The 18,868-nt window shown below is 38.4% G+C and overlaps 1 protein-coding gene across 1 annotated transcript in view; it reads right to left on the bottom strand.

Moving 5' to 3' along the window:
• Nucleotides 1-18,868, bottom strand: part of LOC140239579 (uncharacterized) — a 124,977-nt gene that overhangs the window by 90,078 nt on the left and 16,031 nt on the right. Inside the window, exons 3-7 of the mRNA XM_072319410.1 lie at nucleotides 18,134-18,475; nucleotides 15,136-15,267; nucleotides 14,581-14,682; nucleotides 11,017-12,584; nucleotides 10,023-10,184 (exon numbers count right to left, since the gene is read on the bottom strand). Coding sequence (XP_072175511.1) covers nucleotides 10,023-10,184; nucleotides 11,017-12,584; nucleotides 14,581-14,682; nucleotides 15,136-15,267; nucleotides 18,134-18,475 — 2,306 coding nt within the window. The remainder of the gene's footprint in view (nucleotides 1-10,022; nucleotides 10,185-11,016; nucleotides 12,585-14,580; nucleotides 14,683-15,135; nucleotides 15,268-18,133; nucleotides 18,476-18,868) is intronic.

Genomic DNA, 18,868 nt, shown 5'->3' with positions numbered 1-18,868 from the left:
ACCCAGATGACCCCCAGCACTCATGGGAGGGGCACAGGTATGACGCTGGATGCCATCCCAGTATTCAAGAACAAGTTCTTGTCTGTCGCCAACCCCTGATATATGAATTATAGCTGTAGCCTTCGACCGCTGTCCACGGAATATGGAGTGGCGCGCCCTGAAGAGTCTAACAACTATAGGTCGTTGAGTCCGACTTGGTCTCTTCCACTATGGCCGTTGACTGCCTGGCAGCTCATCCGCCCATAATTAACCAAGCAGATAATTGACCAAGGAGACAGATAACAAATAATAGAGAGGAAGAGAAAAGTCAAAAGAGAAAACAATTTCATTTGGCACCGTATAAACTTTACTCGGTGATTTTATACTTGTACAGAATACATTCGATTTTGTGTTACACTTCACAGCCTGAATTTCTTACAAAATTTTAATAATATCAGTAGACAGATGTATGCCTTGTACTGCTTATTAAGACTTCTTCCTAAAAACTTTTAGTTTTGTTGAATAGAGAATGACGAGTAGAAAAGAAGCGAGACAGCTGTAGGACAGAGGGTACTGAAGTCTCCACTCTTGTGAAGGACTATTCTGATATCAGTGGAGGCAGAGGCTTTAATATTACGTATGTCGACTTACCAATTATACACAGCCAGACTTAAAATTATTGCTAAGTACAAAGTTTGTACTACATTACCGTACCAAATGAGGAGCAACTTATATTATGTGTGTGACGTCGTGAGTATATTAAGCAATACATGGCGCCTGCTGCAGCTAACCAGCGATTATTTGTAATTGAGGAGATCTATGTTAAAATTTCACAATAGACTGCATTCGTTGCGTAGAAATGTGTGCATATCTATTCAGCATATTTTAATTTATTTTCTACTTAGTATCGTTGAACGTGACGTTCAAAGTACTTATCCAATAGGCCTAAAACTGAACAGAAAGGAGTAAGAATCCGGACAGAAAGAAAAGAAAAGAAATCAAACAAGAGAGTGGAAGGAATAGAAGAATGAAGAGTTAACCTGCCTGCTCCTGTACCGCAGTACAGGGTTACGCCTTTCCCGTCAACAAGAGGGTGAAAACCCACCCGTTGACACCGGTGAAGTCTTGGCCTTTCCTGGGGGCGGGCGCCTTTACCCTACCTACCCACGTATAACTAGCCTAGCAGACAGGAAACTCGTCGAAAAGAGGAAGATAGAACTAAGAAGACTGCAGCGTTAACCTACTCAATTATTTAATCTTTGTTTACTAATAATGCATATCATTTTGTATAATGTTGTATTTAATAACTTAAACCATGATTATTTATTCAAAATATTCAATAATATAACTACATACGTGTACACGGTCCAGTGAATTCGGCAATGCAAAGTAATGTAAACAAACAATACTTATTCTTCGACATCTTCGCCTGACGAGAGTAGGATTAAACTGGAGCTGATGCAGATTTGGTAAATTCTTTCAAAATGATTTCAAATTTCTTTCAAGTGTGGTCTGTTTCTCATTACCGACGTGAATTTTATAGATTAGGTGGTAGAGTCTTTTTGTCACTGTCAGGTTAAAACTTAAATGAGAGCCTAAGTTTAGTTAGTCCTATCCGTTCCTAGTTAGTTATTAGTATGTACTCTTTCTCTAGTCTCTAGTCCTATGTCAGAGCTAAGTTAGAGTGAATTGATTTTCAAGAAGAGACTTTGTCATGGCTACAAGTGAATTAGGCTTCTCTCCGAAAAGGAAAAGTTGGAAAGCAAAACTAAGAAGTGTGGGGAAGACCCAACATCTTGCTGGCTCTTCACGGGAAGGATTAAAAAGAATGGTTATGGGCTGGTGGATGCTGTGATTCCAGAGAGAAGCAAAGTGCGAACAACAATTCATGCTCATCGACTTGCTTTGATGATCTGGGTCACTGGATCATGGGGTATTCCATCTGAGCTCGATGCATCCCACCTTTGTGGCACACGAAATTGTGTGAGGCCCAGTCACCTGGTGCTAGAGAGCCGTGAAGATAACAAATCCAGACAAATTTGTCAAACTTATAAAGTTTGAACTGGACATGATCCAAGACCAAGGTGCATTTTTCCACCAATCCAATAATTTTATCACACAATGCCAATTTGCAAATTGAAAAGAGTAAGTCATTGATAGATTCTTTAATTCATTGATTCTTTGCACATATTAATCAATTGGAAAGTCTAACTTTAGAACTAACTTGTACTTTTCCCTTATACAAAGGTTAAAGACACTGAACTGCTGTGACTGTGAGTATGAGTCTATGGGGGGGGGGGATGATTCTCTGTTCTGTACTGTAGATCTGTTGCTGTTGAATTCCTCTTCCCCCTCCCCGGCCCAGGAAAACAGATCTAGATGGATTCATCATCTGACTCTTCAGGTTCATTTGTAATCATTCTGTCATACCTGTGATCTAGTGCAACAGAGAAGTGCTCTTCTTCAAGTTGCCCTTTAACATATGACCGAAATCGATCGTCATTCTTCCAATTTTTGCTTTGCTCATAAAGTCTGTATCTTTAATTCCTGTGTATAGCTTTAGAAACCTTCCCATGTTTTCTGTTCCTTTTCCTCCAGTACTCCCGTCGCTTTTGTAAGTGTAGAAGTCTGCGGTTGAGAACTCGACCTCCCTCCAGTGGTACACCAGCAGCCGAAGCCTTTTCTAGAATTGAGATTGGTCCATTGTTGGTAAGTTGGATAGCAGACTGTTCCCTGTTTGAACGATTACGGGAATATCTCCCAGTGTAGTGGGGACTAGTTACTGCAAATGCGGCATTCATTGACTCTGCTTTCTGGGTTGATGAATGCAATTTAGTTTTTTTGCAGCATTTTCGGTGACAATCTCTGTGTGATGATGTTGAGTATTTGTCTCTTGTCATCAGCATTAAGTGTTAATCTTATTCTGAATGCTGGTCCCAAGAAAGAGAATTTGTAGTCTCCTTTACAAACCAAACTCTGACTACGGCATAGTTCATGATTCCCAACATAGCATGATAGTATAGCCTCTGCACATTCACCAAGTTCCTTTGTATATTTCGGTAGATTACCAGGAGACCTTTCGTGCGCTGCATTGAGTTCTGCTTGAACACGCTGTGCAATGTCATCTGCTAGATTTTGTTGCTGTTTTGCTCTGATTTGGACAGTTCTTCCAGGAAAGCAAATTTTGCTCAATTTCAATTTAATGATTTGACGAGCCAGAGATCGCTGTAGATGAATGGAGCATAGATATGTCTCAGTCTTGATATTTGCTTTTTCATTCATTACTTTTTTGTATTCCTCGTTCAAAATGGCCATCGCTATCAGTAGTCACACTTCCAATCAGAAGCTTTTCTTCTCCATCAAACAAGTTTCTAGCACACATTTCGCCCCCTTTCAATTCGTCTCCGATGTTTTCATGCAGTTTTAGATGGCTGTGCATTTTGGATGATTCGGGCAACTGGGCTTATTACCAGCACGGATTTCCCTCTGCCCATATCGGCACAGTTTGTTGAAGGATTGATGTGAAATGACATACTTTTCTGAAGTCACACTTTCCACTGCAATATCCCTTGCTTGTGTAGCTAGGGCAAATGGGGTTCTCCTTCCATGACTCAGTGGCACATTGTACTGTCGATCAATTTCGATGTCGATTGGTGTTTCTGGATCCATACCTCTGTTTTCTAGTACTTCCACAACTTTCCTGCGCTTTTTTTGCCATATCCATCTCATTTGCTTTTGACATTATATCTCCACACTGATTAGGATTAACCTGAAGGGTCTTCATACAAGCTGGTGGTACACTCATTGATATCAGAATTCGCGATGCTGCTGACTGAGCGATATTACTCTGATAAAGCCCAAGTTGGAGAGCCATGTTGGGTACAGCAATTCTTCTTCCTGGTCCTGTTCGAGCAATCTCCTTGTAAAGTTTGTGAGTGGAAGACACAAAAATTACAATTCGTGCAAACAAAGTATGTACGCACAGCGATTCTTCTCTGATGTTCTGCTTCCTCTGGTATTACTAATTCCATATCATTACACAGAGGGCTTTTCTCTCTGTGCTCTTTACAGACACCATTTATTGCTTCTGTCAATCTTTGTACATCTATACAGTAACTCGATGCCCTTTTGCCAAACCATCGTCAGATGTTACACAGCTTTTGAGAGGTGTCAGTTCCGATTTTTTTAGGCCGTAACAGCATGACTGTTCTTGTTTGTTGGGAAACGTGACCGCAATCTGGAGGGCTAGTTCCAACGCGTTCAAAGTCTTCCTTGCTAAGGCGAATATAGGTTGTCAGAGAATTATTTTGTGAATTTTCACTCTTGGAAGTCATTCCCTTGTTCCATGGTTGGTGGCCAGGCAAATAGGTAGGCCTATTCTTCTTCTGAACAGACAGTTTTTTTCGGCCCCATCTCCCTTTACTTTCTCCTACGACAGGATGGGGAAGTATTGAATACAGTGCACTCCCGTTATAACGAACACGGTTATAACGAAATTTCGTTATACCGAAGTAAAACTTCTGGTCCCAAAATTATCGCCATTAAAGTCTATGGTACAAAATATGCTTATAACAAACACGGTTATAACGAAATTGTCGTCATAACGAAGTTTTTTCCGAGCACCACTGACAAAGAAAAACAAAAGAAATGTGCTCCGTTATAACGAAATGAGGATCGCTTTCGAAAATACGTAATAGCGGAACAAGCATTTATAGCGTCTCTGCATGGGCGAACGCGTCACATCAGTGTGTGTTCGCTTGGTGTGTCACGCACAGTTTCCGAAGGGAACTTGCGTTTAATATTGTAATGCAATAATCCAGAAACTCCAACCCAAAGCACCTTCTGATCTGGATATTCTCCCGCCTGAAACCCCTAGCAAACGGGAGACTCCAACTTGATGTGTGCGAAGCGCGAAGTTCCCAGGGTTCTAGATGCTCTCTTGTGCTATCTAAGGCTTATTTTTTCAACACACGATAGAAATAAGTAAGAAATCCTTTCCAACGGGAGACAAAGAGCCAGGGCGGGAGAAATTAAATCTCAAACGGGAGAACGGGAGATTTTGCAAAAATGGGTTTTCGGCGGGAGATCTCCCGTCGAAAACGGGAGAGTTGGAGTCTCTGATAATCTGAAATTGAATAACTATTTCTTCTATTGTTGACGTAGCTTTCCAGTGTATGACGAGTATTCAACATACCGAATTTGATATATGCGCAGCTTCCTTGTTTTCGTTATATATTGTATTTGTTCGGTTATAACGAAATTTCGTTATAACGAAAGAAAACTGCCGGTCCCCAGCATTTCGTTATAACGGGAGTGCACTGTATATCTACTGCTTTATCGATGCAATGTCGAGATCTGAATGATATTCCCTGCAATATAATAAGGTGTTTGTGTTCTTGATGTTCTTGTATATGCTCCTGAATAATTGTAAGAGTATATAACTAATGATTTTCTTTTCTATTGAATCAGTGACATAATTGATTATATCATTTTTCTAAAGCAACGTTTACACTTTGGCGAGTTGGAGTCACGAGTCGTGCGCGAGCTGTGCGAGCTCCAACTCGCGTTAACTCGCACAAACTCGCGCGAAATGTTTTTTTTTTTTTTTTTTTTTCTGGAATTTGCATGAGCGATATAAGACTCAACGCCGAGTTCACTACGCTCGCTGTACGAGTGAACCGAGCTCGAAACGAGACATACCGAGCTTAGTATGAGTTGCAGTTATACCCCGTTCCCACTGCCGATCAGATCAACTCGATCAAGCGAGATCAATCCCGATCACCTATTTTTACCAGACCAATCCCGACCAAATGCTCGATCGTCCTTCAACACGATCCCTTGCCGACCGCTATTCAATCTTTTACGATCCACATCCGACCATTCTTGATATCTCCAGAATCTCTCCTCGACAACCACACAGATCTCTACTCGAACATCCCGATCTACACACAATCAATACACGATCGCTACACGGTCAATACTCGATTCCTACTAGACTTCGTAGACCAGCTCGACATGACTCGATCTGTGTAAGATCTTGCATCGAACGGGTCGGCAGGTTCGTACAGTGATCGAGTGAAAGAAGAATTGGTTACAGTATTCGTTTGGTTATATGAGACAACTCGGTATTTATGCTGGAATACGGCGTGGCCCAAAAGAGTGCTATAAAACTGACAATTAATTGCAAAAGCATGAATGAACGAAAGATTATCTTTAGTATAGGTTTTACCGGCCAATTTCGCACTTTTGTCAGTCCATTTGATAAAAGGTTCATTCAATTTAGCGAAAATCCTCATCACTGCACATTCTGTCATTCAAAATTGTAAGTTGTTCGTTCAATTTAGCATTCCGATCAATGAGATTTGCACATAACGTGTGCCTTTCGAATTCGTAAAACGGGCATTCAAATTGGCACGTGCTCTTCAGTCATTCAAATTCGCCAGCACTGGCGAAAGGGGTATTTCAGTCATTCAATTTCGCGTATGGGCAGTCAAATTCCTATATATATAACATGTTCATTGAAATTAACGTCATGTTATTTCTTTTTTGAAAAGGTGATAACATTTAAACGCGTATTTCTATGTGACTTATTGTTTCATCCACGCACTGTTAAGCAGTAAAAGTATCGTATTTTTGACCATATCATATAACTCGAGTTTGCTGTTCTGTAACGCCCCTTTTCTTTCATACATGACATTTTAGGCCTACATGTACCAATACTCTAGTTTAACTTCATCTTCTTACAGTCATGACGGCACAAGTTAGATACAGACGTATTTCTCAAGGGGACAGAAAAAGAATTATAGGAATATTTGATGATCATAACCTTGACTTCCTACAACTGGCCGACACACGGAATAAAGCGCTCAACGGCGAGATAAGTTGTGGCCATGCACATGTTGCACTATCTTCGGACTTGAAGAGACACTAAGCACATTAAAGAAAAAAAAATGTTGCCAAAATCTCTGAAATGAGTACGAAAATATGAAATGTAATGACGCTTGGAAAACAATAACTATGTTAAGAAAATAAAGAAAGAAGCAAACCATAAGCATGCGTGCTAAATTGACTGCAAAAGATGTTAAATTGATTGCCAAAAAATGAATTGGAATGAACGAGAGCAGCATGTCCGTGATCACGTGACTATATCATTCTAAACTGAATGAGCGAATAACCAAATGGTGCTTGTTTTACGAATTTCAATTGAAAAAGTGTTAATGAGAATGAGGCTAAAGGTAATTTGAATGCTCCAAAATTAATTTGAATGAAGAGATCATAAAATTGAACTACCGAACATGTCATCTATGGTATATTTTGCTAAATTGCATGCAGCAATTAGGAATTGGACTGACAAAAGTGCGAAATTGGCCGGGAAAACCTATAGTTGATAGAAGAACACTTCCTATTTTGAAACCACAATCATCAATTCTCGTGCAGGCGTTTCGATTCTATTCATTTTTCCTGAAAAAAAAAAAAGATGACAAAGACTGATCACTACTGTTTGTGAGCCCAAAAAGGTACAAAAAATGCATTCAGTTGTATTCATTCATTTTATCCGTTTTCAGTAGCTATTTTTGACGCATTCGTTATCAGTTTTTACGGCTTCACTATCGCTCAGTCAAGTAGGATATCAGTGCCCAAAGTTACAGATTTTGTAAATCACAAATTTTCATGGAGATCAAAGCGCCTGCACAAAGATTGATTATCATTGTGTCAAATAAAATTTGAGGTGTTCTTTCTATTGAATAATGTAACGATTTCATTCAGTCGCTCATATCTTTTTAGATAAGAGACAGTTTTGTAGCACTCTGTCTGCCGGGACACCATGTATAATATAATAGGTTCGTTCATATGCATTCGATATTTGCAGTGGATGTGAAGAATAGCAAATCTAAGTTTGATGTCTCATTAAAAAAAAAAAAAATAAAAAAAAAAATGTTACACCGCCACGCTTCGTAAGTGCATTACATATAGGTGGGCTGAAATTAATTTGGTTTAAAATGAAACATAGGCCTATATGCCCATAAATGCACCATTATATAGAGTTGAAAAAAAAATTGACTATTCTACAACCCTAATGAGTCGTGTTATCTTTGTCATTATTGTTCTCATTACTAAAGAATGAAAAAGTGAATGAAAAATATGTATGTAGTCATTGATAAAGTATAGGCCCAAGAGTGTGTAAAAGAAAATATATGTATCGTTAATTTCTAAATTCATGAAGTGTGCTGATATGTGGAACAGAGTACATTATTATGAAAATAAAACAATATAACATTTTACACTAGCAAGATGAAAATCTTGGTTGTTTATTTTTTTGTCAACTCAGCCAATCGATATCAAGGTGGACTTCAAGCAATGTACATACAACTCTCAATAAAAAGAAAACCTTATTAAGCGAAGCAAAAGTGTAACATCTACGTAAATAAAAGTAAATTAAGTATGAATCTATGTTACAACTACTGTTTTAAAACGTCAGCGTAAGAAATAGATTTTATATCAACGTAACCAACTTCAACTTTGAAACAGACAAGCTAGCAAAAGAATTCAAGAAACATTTCTCAGTTTATAAGTAAAGTAGATAATCTAGAAAATTTCCTTTCACGTTACAGTCATATTGCCAGAATACCGAATTTTCTCAGTTTCAGTTGTGTTTCCTTTCTTTCTTCTGGTATATTTGTCTGGAGAGTCTAATTCTGCCATGTCTGCTGTCTAGGGTTTGTTGTCTTTTCTCTCTTCGTGGCCCTTTTCTTTTCTTCAGTGGGCCAGGAGTGGCTGAAGATACTGACGACATTTAACTTTTTAACGTGACAAAGGACTGCATATATTTTTTCTTAATACCTGAACAATAAATGAGTGCTAAGAAAGTACGTCTGCACCTGCTGCAACCACTGTCAAAAAGTGCTCGGTATTTGATCGAGTGCCTGTCGAAGCATGATCGAGTTTAGTCGAGTATCAATCGATAGCAGTCCTGTATCGGTCGTGTAGCGGTCGAGTTATTCATGAAACTGATGAATCCTGGATCGAGATGATCTGAAATCAATCGTGTAGCATTCGAGTATAACTCGAGATGATCGGGAACTGAGCTCGGGGAAAATCCGTCCCGACCACACTAGATTTCTATACGACCGATTCCCGATCAGCTCGATCTCTTCTCGATCACTACCCGAGCTGTTGGTGTTCGGGCTTCCTACTCGAATATTTTGGACATGTCCAAAATTATCGTGAAGGAAGCAGGAGCGATGCCGATCAAGGTAGATCGACCCCGAACACCAATGCCGAGCGAGCCCGACCAGGCTAAAAAAGCTTGATCGCGATTGATCGAGTTGATCTGATCGGCAGTGGGAACGCACCATTATATGACTTAACCCTAATAAGGCTGTTTTATCGTACAAGCCGAATGATAAATTGTTTATAGGTTTAATCAAAATGTTCTGCTCTGCATAGCTCGACCGGGTCCCCGAGTAGATCCTAACAGGTGACTTTCGTTATTGTTAGGCTCAAAATGATGTTTTTACTTCTCTCTTTTTTCCATGATAATTACTTGTCCAATGAGCTGTGATTGGACAATAGATATCTAAGATGATCAGCTCAAATAAGAGACCATGCTGAAGCGCATCAAAATGAACACAAATTGACCTCGACTTCCCTCAAACTTGCATAGTATAATTTAGATCACATTAAGTCGTTTGTGATTACTGTGCAAAACTGGATTACGTTCTTCCTCTCAAGCCTTAATTTCACTGTGATGATGGACACAAAAAGTATTTTAAAACATCTACAAAAGTGTTCATTCCATATTACATGTATTTTCAGATCTAAATTTGATTGTCTGTTTGAGAAGCTTTCATGCTGCAGTGTGTAACATTGTTTTCACTATAGATTTTTTTTTTTTTATATCACAAAGAGGCAATAGAATATAGTTTTATTGTTTGGTGTTTTACCATTTATTGTATTGCCTCTTTCAAACATCGTAGTAACAACCATCTAAAGTTTGTTTCATTATAACATACATGTTGTGGAACGATGATTTAAGGTTTTACCTGACAGTTCGAAGCCTCTGCCCGGAGGATCTTGTAGAATTCCATGTGAAATTGTGATTCCCATATTAGCACTGCACGCAGTACACTGCTCGAACACATGCCCTCCGCCAAGTCACGTGACACAGTTCTTCCGCACTCAATGTTAGTCATTTTTAGAGATTGCTGATGGAACGAACATGAATGATATTGACAGTACAGGATAGAAATTATTCAAGGGGGAATATAAAGGTTGATGAAAATACACGTAATCATTGGAGGTTTAAAACTCATAGCAAAATGAATCATTTTGGTACACGTTCCGTTCATACAGTAATTTCAATCATCACTATTTGGGAAGGGAAGAATTCCTTTTCAATTTTGTATAAGATAAAGAGCAGAGGGATTACAGATATGTCTCAATCTAAGCACATAAATATATATTATCCTGAGTAGGTTTATGCTCAAAATACATAATTATGTATAAGACACGAGACCCATCGATATCTCCCTTCGATACACGGGTGTCTTTGGTATAACGGAACTTGAATGATTACTACAAGGGGCAGTACGGCAGTATAATGCAACTGTCGGAAATTGGCCTAATTTTACTTGAGTATGAACCTACACCAATTATTTTACTATAAGAACATCTTGCTTGACATTGCATAATTATCTTACCTAAAAACCACAAGGATAAACATTTTATACAATTTACCCCAAACATTCTGATTAGACATGGTGGTTAAGATTTAACTCACACACCAAGTCACGTATCTTACAACTTTATAATGATGTGAGGAAGAGAATCATTTTACACTTGCAATATTAAACTAATTTCGATATTAGACTTTTACAAGGTCAGGTCTGAAGAAAAAAAATCCGCTGAGTACAGATGTTGAGGTTGTAGATTATGCACAAGATTTCACACAGGAAAAGACGCTCAGACACACAGTCTGAATTTGTTCTACACCATTTTTCCTTTACATTGACTCAATATTCAAGCTCCGTCACTCACCACTTGGTTGTAGCGTACCATGAATACCACCCCTGACACCGTGTGTTCTGGTGAATTGTACCCTAGTTGGTATTCATTCCACCATTTTCCCACTACTCTGGTGGCCTCCTCAGTATGACATTCAAACGCGACGTCAACGCAGAAATCAAATTTACCACACTCTTTGGATGTAAAGTTATCGGCAGCACAATTTATCAAGCCTTTCATGATATCAAGGCCAAGCTCTTTCCCTAAAGCCGAGGTGAAGTAGAGTACGTAGCGGAACTCCTCAGGTCGACTAAGAAGTTTGTTTTTTACTTCGTCGTACTTGGCGCGATCATTGACAAATAAGTACTCAACACATACTCCTGCAATATATTCTTGAAACAGTTTGTGGGGGAATGACACAGTTGAAGAAACCAAGGATGAAATGTTGACATCGCGCCGACGCTCTCTGGTGATGACATCTCTTTCTATTGTCAAAACACCCACCTTGCAGCATATTTCCATTGCGTCGTGACATTCTCTGAATTTTTCTTCATGAAATGAAAGATTGTTGTCAAACAGACCCTCTAGCGCTATCTCACTTATTTCTTGAATAGCCTTACCAGATTTCCTCAAATGTTTAACAGTGTTCTGATACTGGAGATTTTCACAAGTTTTTGATGCGTAGTGTTCTTTCAGAAAGGAGATCATATCTGCAAAAATCTTTGAGAAAGTTTTCAGTTTTTGCATTTCCTTTCGTCTCTCCTCACTGTAGTCATTCCACATGAGGCAAAGCATTGCACAGTAGATAGGAAATGGAGCCATGTTTGACCTGATGACATCATTTTCTTCCATAAAACTGATCAAGTTTTCTGCAAGATTTTCCTTCTGTCTGATCCGAAAGTACCTCCCGATATAATTTGATAAATTCTTCTTGTTAAATCCTTCGACGTTTAGAAGAGTATAAGCTTCGGCAAGCCTCTTGTTCATCATGAATTCATTTGTCCTCCAAGGGCGTGTAGTCACAATTACTTTGCATGAATTGTATTGCTCTGTTCTTAGAATGCGAATGACCTCACTGCTGCTCGTTTTACTTATTTTTTCGTCAAACTCGTCGAACCCGTCAAATATAAATAGAATTCTACTCAGATTTGTTGAAATATAGTCATCGATTTTCTTCTTTGTTGCCGTATTTGAATGAGAGAGGTACGTTTTGACAATACCACCAATACTTGTTGCGTTCTTAACATCTCGAAGAGGTATTAAGAGCACCATGTCCAGATCCTGGAGAATCCTACCTTGGCACCAGTCCCAGGCAATCTTAGCGCATAGTGTTGTTTTACCCACACCTCCCTCACCCTGTATCAGAAGTCGCTTTGAAAGATTTCCATTTTCATCGTTGGTCAGAAGATCGTCGTATGTTATTGGTTTCTTAGGCTTGCCATTTCGGTCTATTATACTTAAATTCGTATAAATTTCATCCAATTCTACACGTTCCATAAAGTTGAGTGGATCCACGGTGACCTTGCGTCGTGACATACGGTAACACGCCTTCAGATCTTCCTTGCATTGCTGAACTTGTGCCTTTGTAAGCGATGATGGTTCTTAGAAGAGAAACAAAAAGAAACTAGATTTAATTCGTGACTGCGACGAATTGGGGTGATCTGCAGCATCTTGATCTTGTGATAATGTTTGGCATTTGTTTCAACAAGAAAAAAATAAAGCAAAATTATTTTTTTCTTTGACCGCCAACAGAGGGATTCCAACCCTCGTCCAATACATGAGCAGGCAGATGACTTACCAATTGAGGCACAAATATCCCCATAGACTTAACACGTGAAGGTCAAACTGTGTCATGGTTCATTTTGCAAGTTTGATTTTCAATGCAAAATTTCGGCATGATCCTGGCATCTAATCAAAAAACAAAGGCGCATAATGCAAAGCCCATAGTCTCAGCTACAACATACTGAAATTTGGGAGAAAATGGAGCAAAAATGAGCGAGACATGACGCAAAGAACATTGCAATGCAGATTCAGGTTTTGCCAAAAAATTACCTTCCATAGACTTAACACGCAAATGGTGTCAATTTTGATACTTAGCCTTCAATCCAAATTTTGACCATGAAGACGTCTTCTAATCGAATTTTAACTTAAATAAATCAAAAGAGAATAGTTTAAGCTACAACAAATCAGAGTTTCGGAGACAATCGACCACCAATAAGCGAGATACGCGCAAATGAATTCAAAATTTGTGACGTCATTTAAAAAAAAAATCAATTTTGTAGGTTTAAGAGACTATATGATGACGTCACAATGTTCGATCGGCCCAAATGATGCATGAATTCATACCTACAACTCATAGGCTTTCCAAATATATAAAAAAATTGTGGGTATCCGTACGTTCTAAGGAGCTGTAGCAGTTTAAAGATAGACATGTTTTTGTGTGTTATTCTTCATAGAGGCGCGCGCGGATTTTAGACTTTGGCGCGGGCGTGCGACATTATGGTAAGTCCGAGAAAGTTGAAAATTGTTGCAATTTGTTAAGTATTGTATCAGGAATCCAAAAATGTAAGAAAAACGGTGTTTCGACGTTCCTTACGCGCTGCGCACGTGCAAAACGCGTGCGCGGACGCTTAAGCGCGTAAATTTGAAAAATGCTCAAAATAACCTGAAATGTACTCTCCTTGACTCAGTTGGTGATTTTGAGCATTTTAAAATTTTGACGCGCGCGTACGCGCATTTAACGACGCGCTAAAAATACCAAAAAATTCCGTATGTTAAGTCATGACCTGAAGTTTATGTGTACTAAATTTGGTGGATTTATGGTATTTAGTTATGAAGATATTGATGATAATGTGACTTTTCAAAATGGCGGATGGGTGACGTAACGGTTGACTGATCACGTTGTCTCAGTTGGCATTTCTATACCTGACAAGGACAAAACTGCGCTGAAAATTTGGTGATGATCAAATTGTGATTTTTTGAGATAATGTCTTAACAAATTTATGTGGGAAATAAATAAATAAATAAATAAGATTCTGACGAAATCAAGAGGTGATCTGCAGGGATGCTGCAGATCACCTAATAAATAAATAAATAAATAAGATTCTGACGAAATCAAGAGGTGATCTGCAGGGATGCTGCAGATCACCTAAAAAAGCAAAACACAGAATCATTATTATACATATTATTATGAACGTACAGAAATACCCGCACACACAATAGTATAATATGTATACACAGATAGGCCGAGATGGGGAGAGAGAGAGAGAGAGAGAGAGAGGGAGAGAGGGTTCGGGAGAGTGAGAGAGAAATAAGACCTGGAATATAATTAGTTGATAGATTCAAAAAAGGTGAACTATATTATTGCTGATAGAGGATATTATTACAAGGCTCTTAATCCTCCAAAGTATAACAAAATCGTATTTTTTTTTGTTACTATTGAGTGCATTACGTAATACAGTTTTATTATTGTGCAACGGATGTGGTTAAAGACATATGATGAAATGTTGAAAATGAAAATGCATAATATGATAAAAATGCATTTTTGACGACGAATATGATTGTGATGTTATATCAAGGCCTACATGTTCTTCTTACTCGGCATTAATTCTTCCTCCTCGTGAAATCTCTCTGGCTCGTTTGGTATCTGGTTTCTCTCTGGTATGTTTGGTCTTCGCCAGCAGGGGTTCCATCCACATCCTGAAACATATCATCATCAACAACAACATCACTATCAATAACTGTTTTCATATATATTTTGGGCAGAATATTTTCCACATTTTTTTGTTCGTTTCCCAACTTTTCACCACCAGATTCTCAGGCCAACATCATTTCAATCATACGATTACGATGTGTGGTCTGATGCATTTCCCTTCATGAAAACTCTTTATATTTGACATCGATTAATCAGCGTTGATAACAGCTTTGCAAGTTCTGTTTACTTGGGACAATATTATTTGGTCGTCGGTAATGTTGAAAAAAAAATTGTTAATGTTATTTTTTTATCAAAATGATGAAAATGCAGCAATAAAACCAAAACACTCACACACACACACACACACACACATGTACGCGCACACACATACACACACGGACACAGGTGCAAAAACAATAATGAATGCAAATAGACCCTTAAAGAAAATAGATCAACACCTTTTCGCGGTAGGTAGTCCGGATGTTTGTTTTGGAGATACTTCCCAACAAAGAGAAATAGGATGAATATGGCAACAGGCACACCAATGGTGAGTCCAATGATGAGACCCGAATTATCTCGGTTTCCTGAAGCTTGATTTAGTAGACACAAATGAAACACGCTTTCATTTATTATTCCATCTCGAAGACAGTAAAATAAACACATATGGATATTTAGATATACCTACAACGTTAACATTTGGTGTCTGTGTATGAGTGTGTGTGTGTGTGTGTGTGTGTTTGTTTGTGTGTATGTGTGTCCATGTTGATAAAGCCAATGAAGTGGTTGATTGCACGAATATATCATTATACATAAATATGTTGATATAATAAACTAGAGATTGTAATTTGTCAACACTGACAAATTAAGGTGATCCGATCTGTTTTGAAATCAATGATTCTGGTCCTGATCGCAATTCTAGGCATGACCATACAGGTTTCATTTGTGTTTAGAGACATTGGCCGCGTGATGTTTGGATTCGCATTTAGTAAAGGGAGTCACATCTGCGATCTTTGGTACCAAATTCCGTATACACTATAACTAAGATACAGAATGAAGTATATTTTACCTTTGACCCTAGTACCTTTGCTCTCCCAAGATGGCATCTGAAGAAAAAGTGGTTATTTTGTGAAATGATTTTTGCGACATCGTCTATACGTGTGCAAAATATGGCAAAGATAGGACAGGTATTCACCAAGATACAAGATGAAACATTTATGACCTTTGACCCTCATTTACATACCCAAGATGTTGTCCGATCAAGTAGTTGTTATTTTATGAAATAATGTATGTGACATGAACTAAACATGTGCAAAATATGGGGGTGATGGGGCTGTTTTTCTTGAGTTATTGCAAAGAAAGTTGCAGAAAGAAAGAAATATCTCAATACATCGAAGATAAGCTTTAATTTCAATCAAATTTTTTGTCGTGATCCCGACATCGTATGAAAAAACGGAGAGGGCAATTACGATAGCCCAAAGTCTCAGCTACAACACATTAAAATCTGAGAGAAATTCACCGAAGGGTAAGTGAGATAGTGCTCGATAAAGACAATCATGTCAATTTTCACATCTAGAAAAATTCCCTCTCATAGAGATAACACGTCATATCGAAGATATAGAAAGAGGTACATACGACCTTTGACCCCACTTTCCACAGACAAGATGGCATCTGAGCAAAAAGTGGTTATTTTGTGAAATGATTCTTGTAACATGGTCTTTGCGTGTGCAAAATATGGGAAAGATAGGACATGTATTCACCAAGATACAGCACGAAACATTTATTACCTTTGACCATAATTTACATACCCAAGATGGTGTCCGATCAAGTAGTTGTTATTTTATGAAATAATGTACGTAGCATGAACTAAACATGTGCAAAATATGGGAGTGATAGGGTTTTTTTTTTTTTTAGTTATTGCAAAGAAAGTTGCAGAAAGAAATATCTCAATACATCGAAGATAAGCTTTAATTTCAACCAAATTTTAGTTTTTATTTCATTGTGAAATTTGATACTTTTTAATAATTTTGCCAGCATCGGCTACCCATGAAATGACATGTACAACTCATCAGCTTTCAGAATAAAGAAAATGGGGGGGGGGGGGTCACCGTCCATCCTGACGAGTAAAATCGGATTTAAAATTGGCGGTTTTTTTTTGGCATAGTTGCACTGTATATCGCCATTGACGCACGCGCGGAATTTCAACTTCAACGGGCCCTTATGACGTCATATTGAGTCGGATTGACTTGAAACTTGGTATAAATATTCCTTGACATTTCAGACATCCGATCCAGGTGAAAAAACGGGAAATTTCTATTGCATATGAGCTGTGCGTGCGTATATAGGCGCGCGCGTACGCGTCCGTCTATTTTTTTTTTCAATTTTTCAAAAAATGCTCCAATGGTCTGAAACGTGTGCAAAAAAAATTTGAGCTCGATTGAAGCATGTAAATATTTCAACGCGCGCGTACGCGCACGTTTAAAGGGTATAGATGAATTTTGAGAACATGTGTAGAATCAGTTTGATTTTAACTATATGTGACGTAAATTTCATTGAAAAATTCCATTCATTAATGAGATATGAATCAAAATGTGTTTTCATATAATGACGTCATAGTGACGTCACGGTCGACTGATCACACTGATTTTACTAGATCTATCGTCTTTTGGACATGATACATATGTGGTATAAGTTTTGATTTAATAGACCAAGCACTTTCTGAGCTAACCGCTGCACAACTTTTGCGGAGAAATAAGAAGAAAAAGAAGAAAGAATCCGTACAAAAACAGGTGATCCGAGACGATACTCGGATTACCTAATTATTCAAAAAATACACTTCTAATTGAGTCATTCTACGAAACCAACACCCACGAGTTATACGGCCAACGAGCTCGACATTGATAAGATGTCTACGAGTCGTACGACATGAGTCTTCTCGACATTAGGCAAAAAAAAAAAATAAATAACCGCACGAGTCCGACACTACGTAAACAAAGCCTACCCGTCAGACACCGGGCCAAAAGAAAAAAAAAATGTACATGAGACCGACACTACATGCAGTAAAACCCAAGCAATGTCGGAGTTCTGGACCTCTTTTGATACCTAAACTCAAGGGCCTCACTCGCTTAGAAGTGATGAGATCACGGACTGTGAAACTCATGAGACGTATAACTCGTTTGTGTCGGACTTGTGACCGTACCCCTGCAAATAATCATAACGGTGTTCTTTCCCCCTACCTTTTATCCATTGAAATTGGTTAATATTTTTCTATGCATTTTTTGTTATTATTGGCGGAGTAGTAACATGGACACTTTTGTGCGGGAAGGTAACTTTGCTCTAAATATGAATAATCGAACTATACTTCTACGTAAAAAATCTCATGCAGAACAAAAGTTTAGTTATGTCACTTGTATACCCGTTACTATTCAGAAACATAAAATTGGCAATATTTCAATAAACCTGATGAAGGCAGAACGGTGATTTCTACGGTCGACGTTCCATTCAGCGAGTCACCGGTAGCCATGCACATGAAGGTTTGCTCTCTCCCATGTTCAGCTGAAACAGTAATTGTTTCAAACCTCTCGTATGTGCCATCAGAAAGTGTGTTCTGATGTGAAACCACGGAATTCAGTCTCTTTCCCGACTCCTCGGTCCAAAGCATGGAAACATTAGGTTTGAATCCACTCACCACACACGTGAGGTTAAAAGAAGGAGTGTTGGAGGGAGATTGATATGTACACTGGCTTTGACGAGACTGACTTCTATCAGCGCATTCCTCAATCGCATGTCCTGACGTCATCGCTAGAGAAATTCAAAATTAAATATTTTGAATTGACATAATAATCATATTTTGCATTCGAATCCTGATTATATCTACCAAAAAAAAGCATGATATTTTTCATCGAAAAAGAACGTTTTATCTTGTCTTTCGCAATTTGCATAATTACAAATGAAAGTAGCACCTGAAGAAAAAAGTGACAAGTGGATACCATACATAGAACAAAAATGAGCTGGCAATATTTGCTTTGGAATTTGTGTGTTAATAGGATAAAACTACTGATATATAACATGGTGATGTTATGTCGAGTAACTCATAGAAAATCGATGCATTGATAGAAAGTAAGATTAATCAAAGTAGATTAGCAACAGCGTAACAAAATTAACTCTTTACAGCTGTATGTGCCATGTTCGCAC

Source organism: Diadema setosum, chromosome 16, assembly GCF_964275005.1.
Source record: "Diadema setosum chromosome 16, eeDiaSeto1, whole genome shotgun sequence".
In the NCBI taxonomy this organism is placed as follows: Eukaryota; Metazoa; Echinodermata; class Echinoidea; order Diadematoida; family Diadematidae; genus Diadema; species Diadema setosum.
This window is presented reverse-complemented; position numbering and strand designations above follow the sequence as displayed.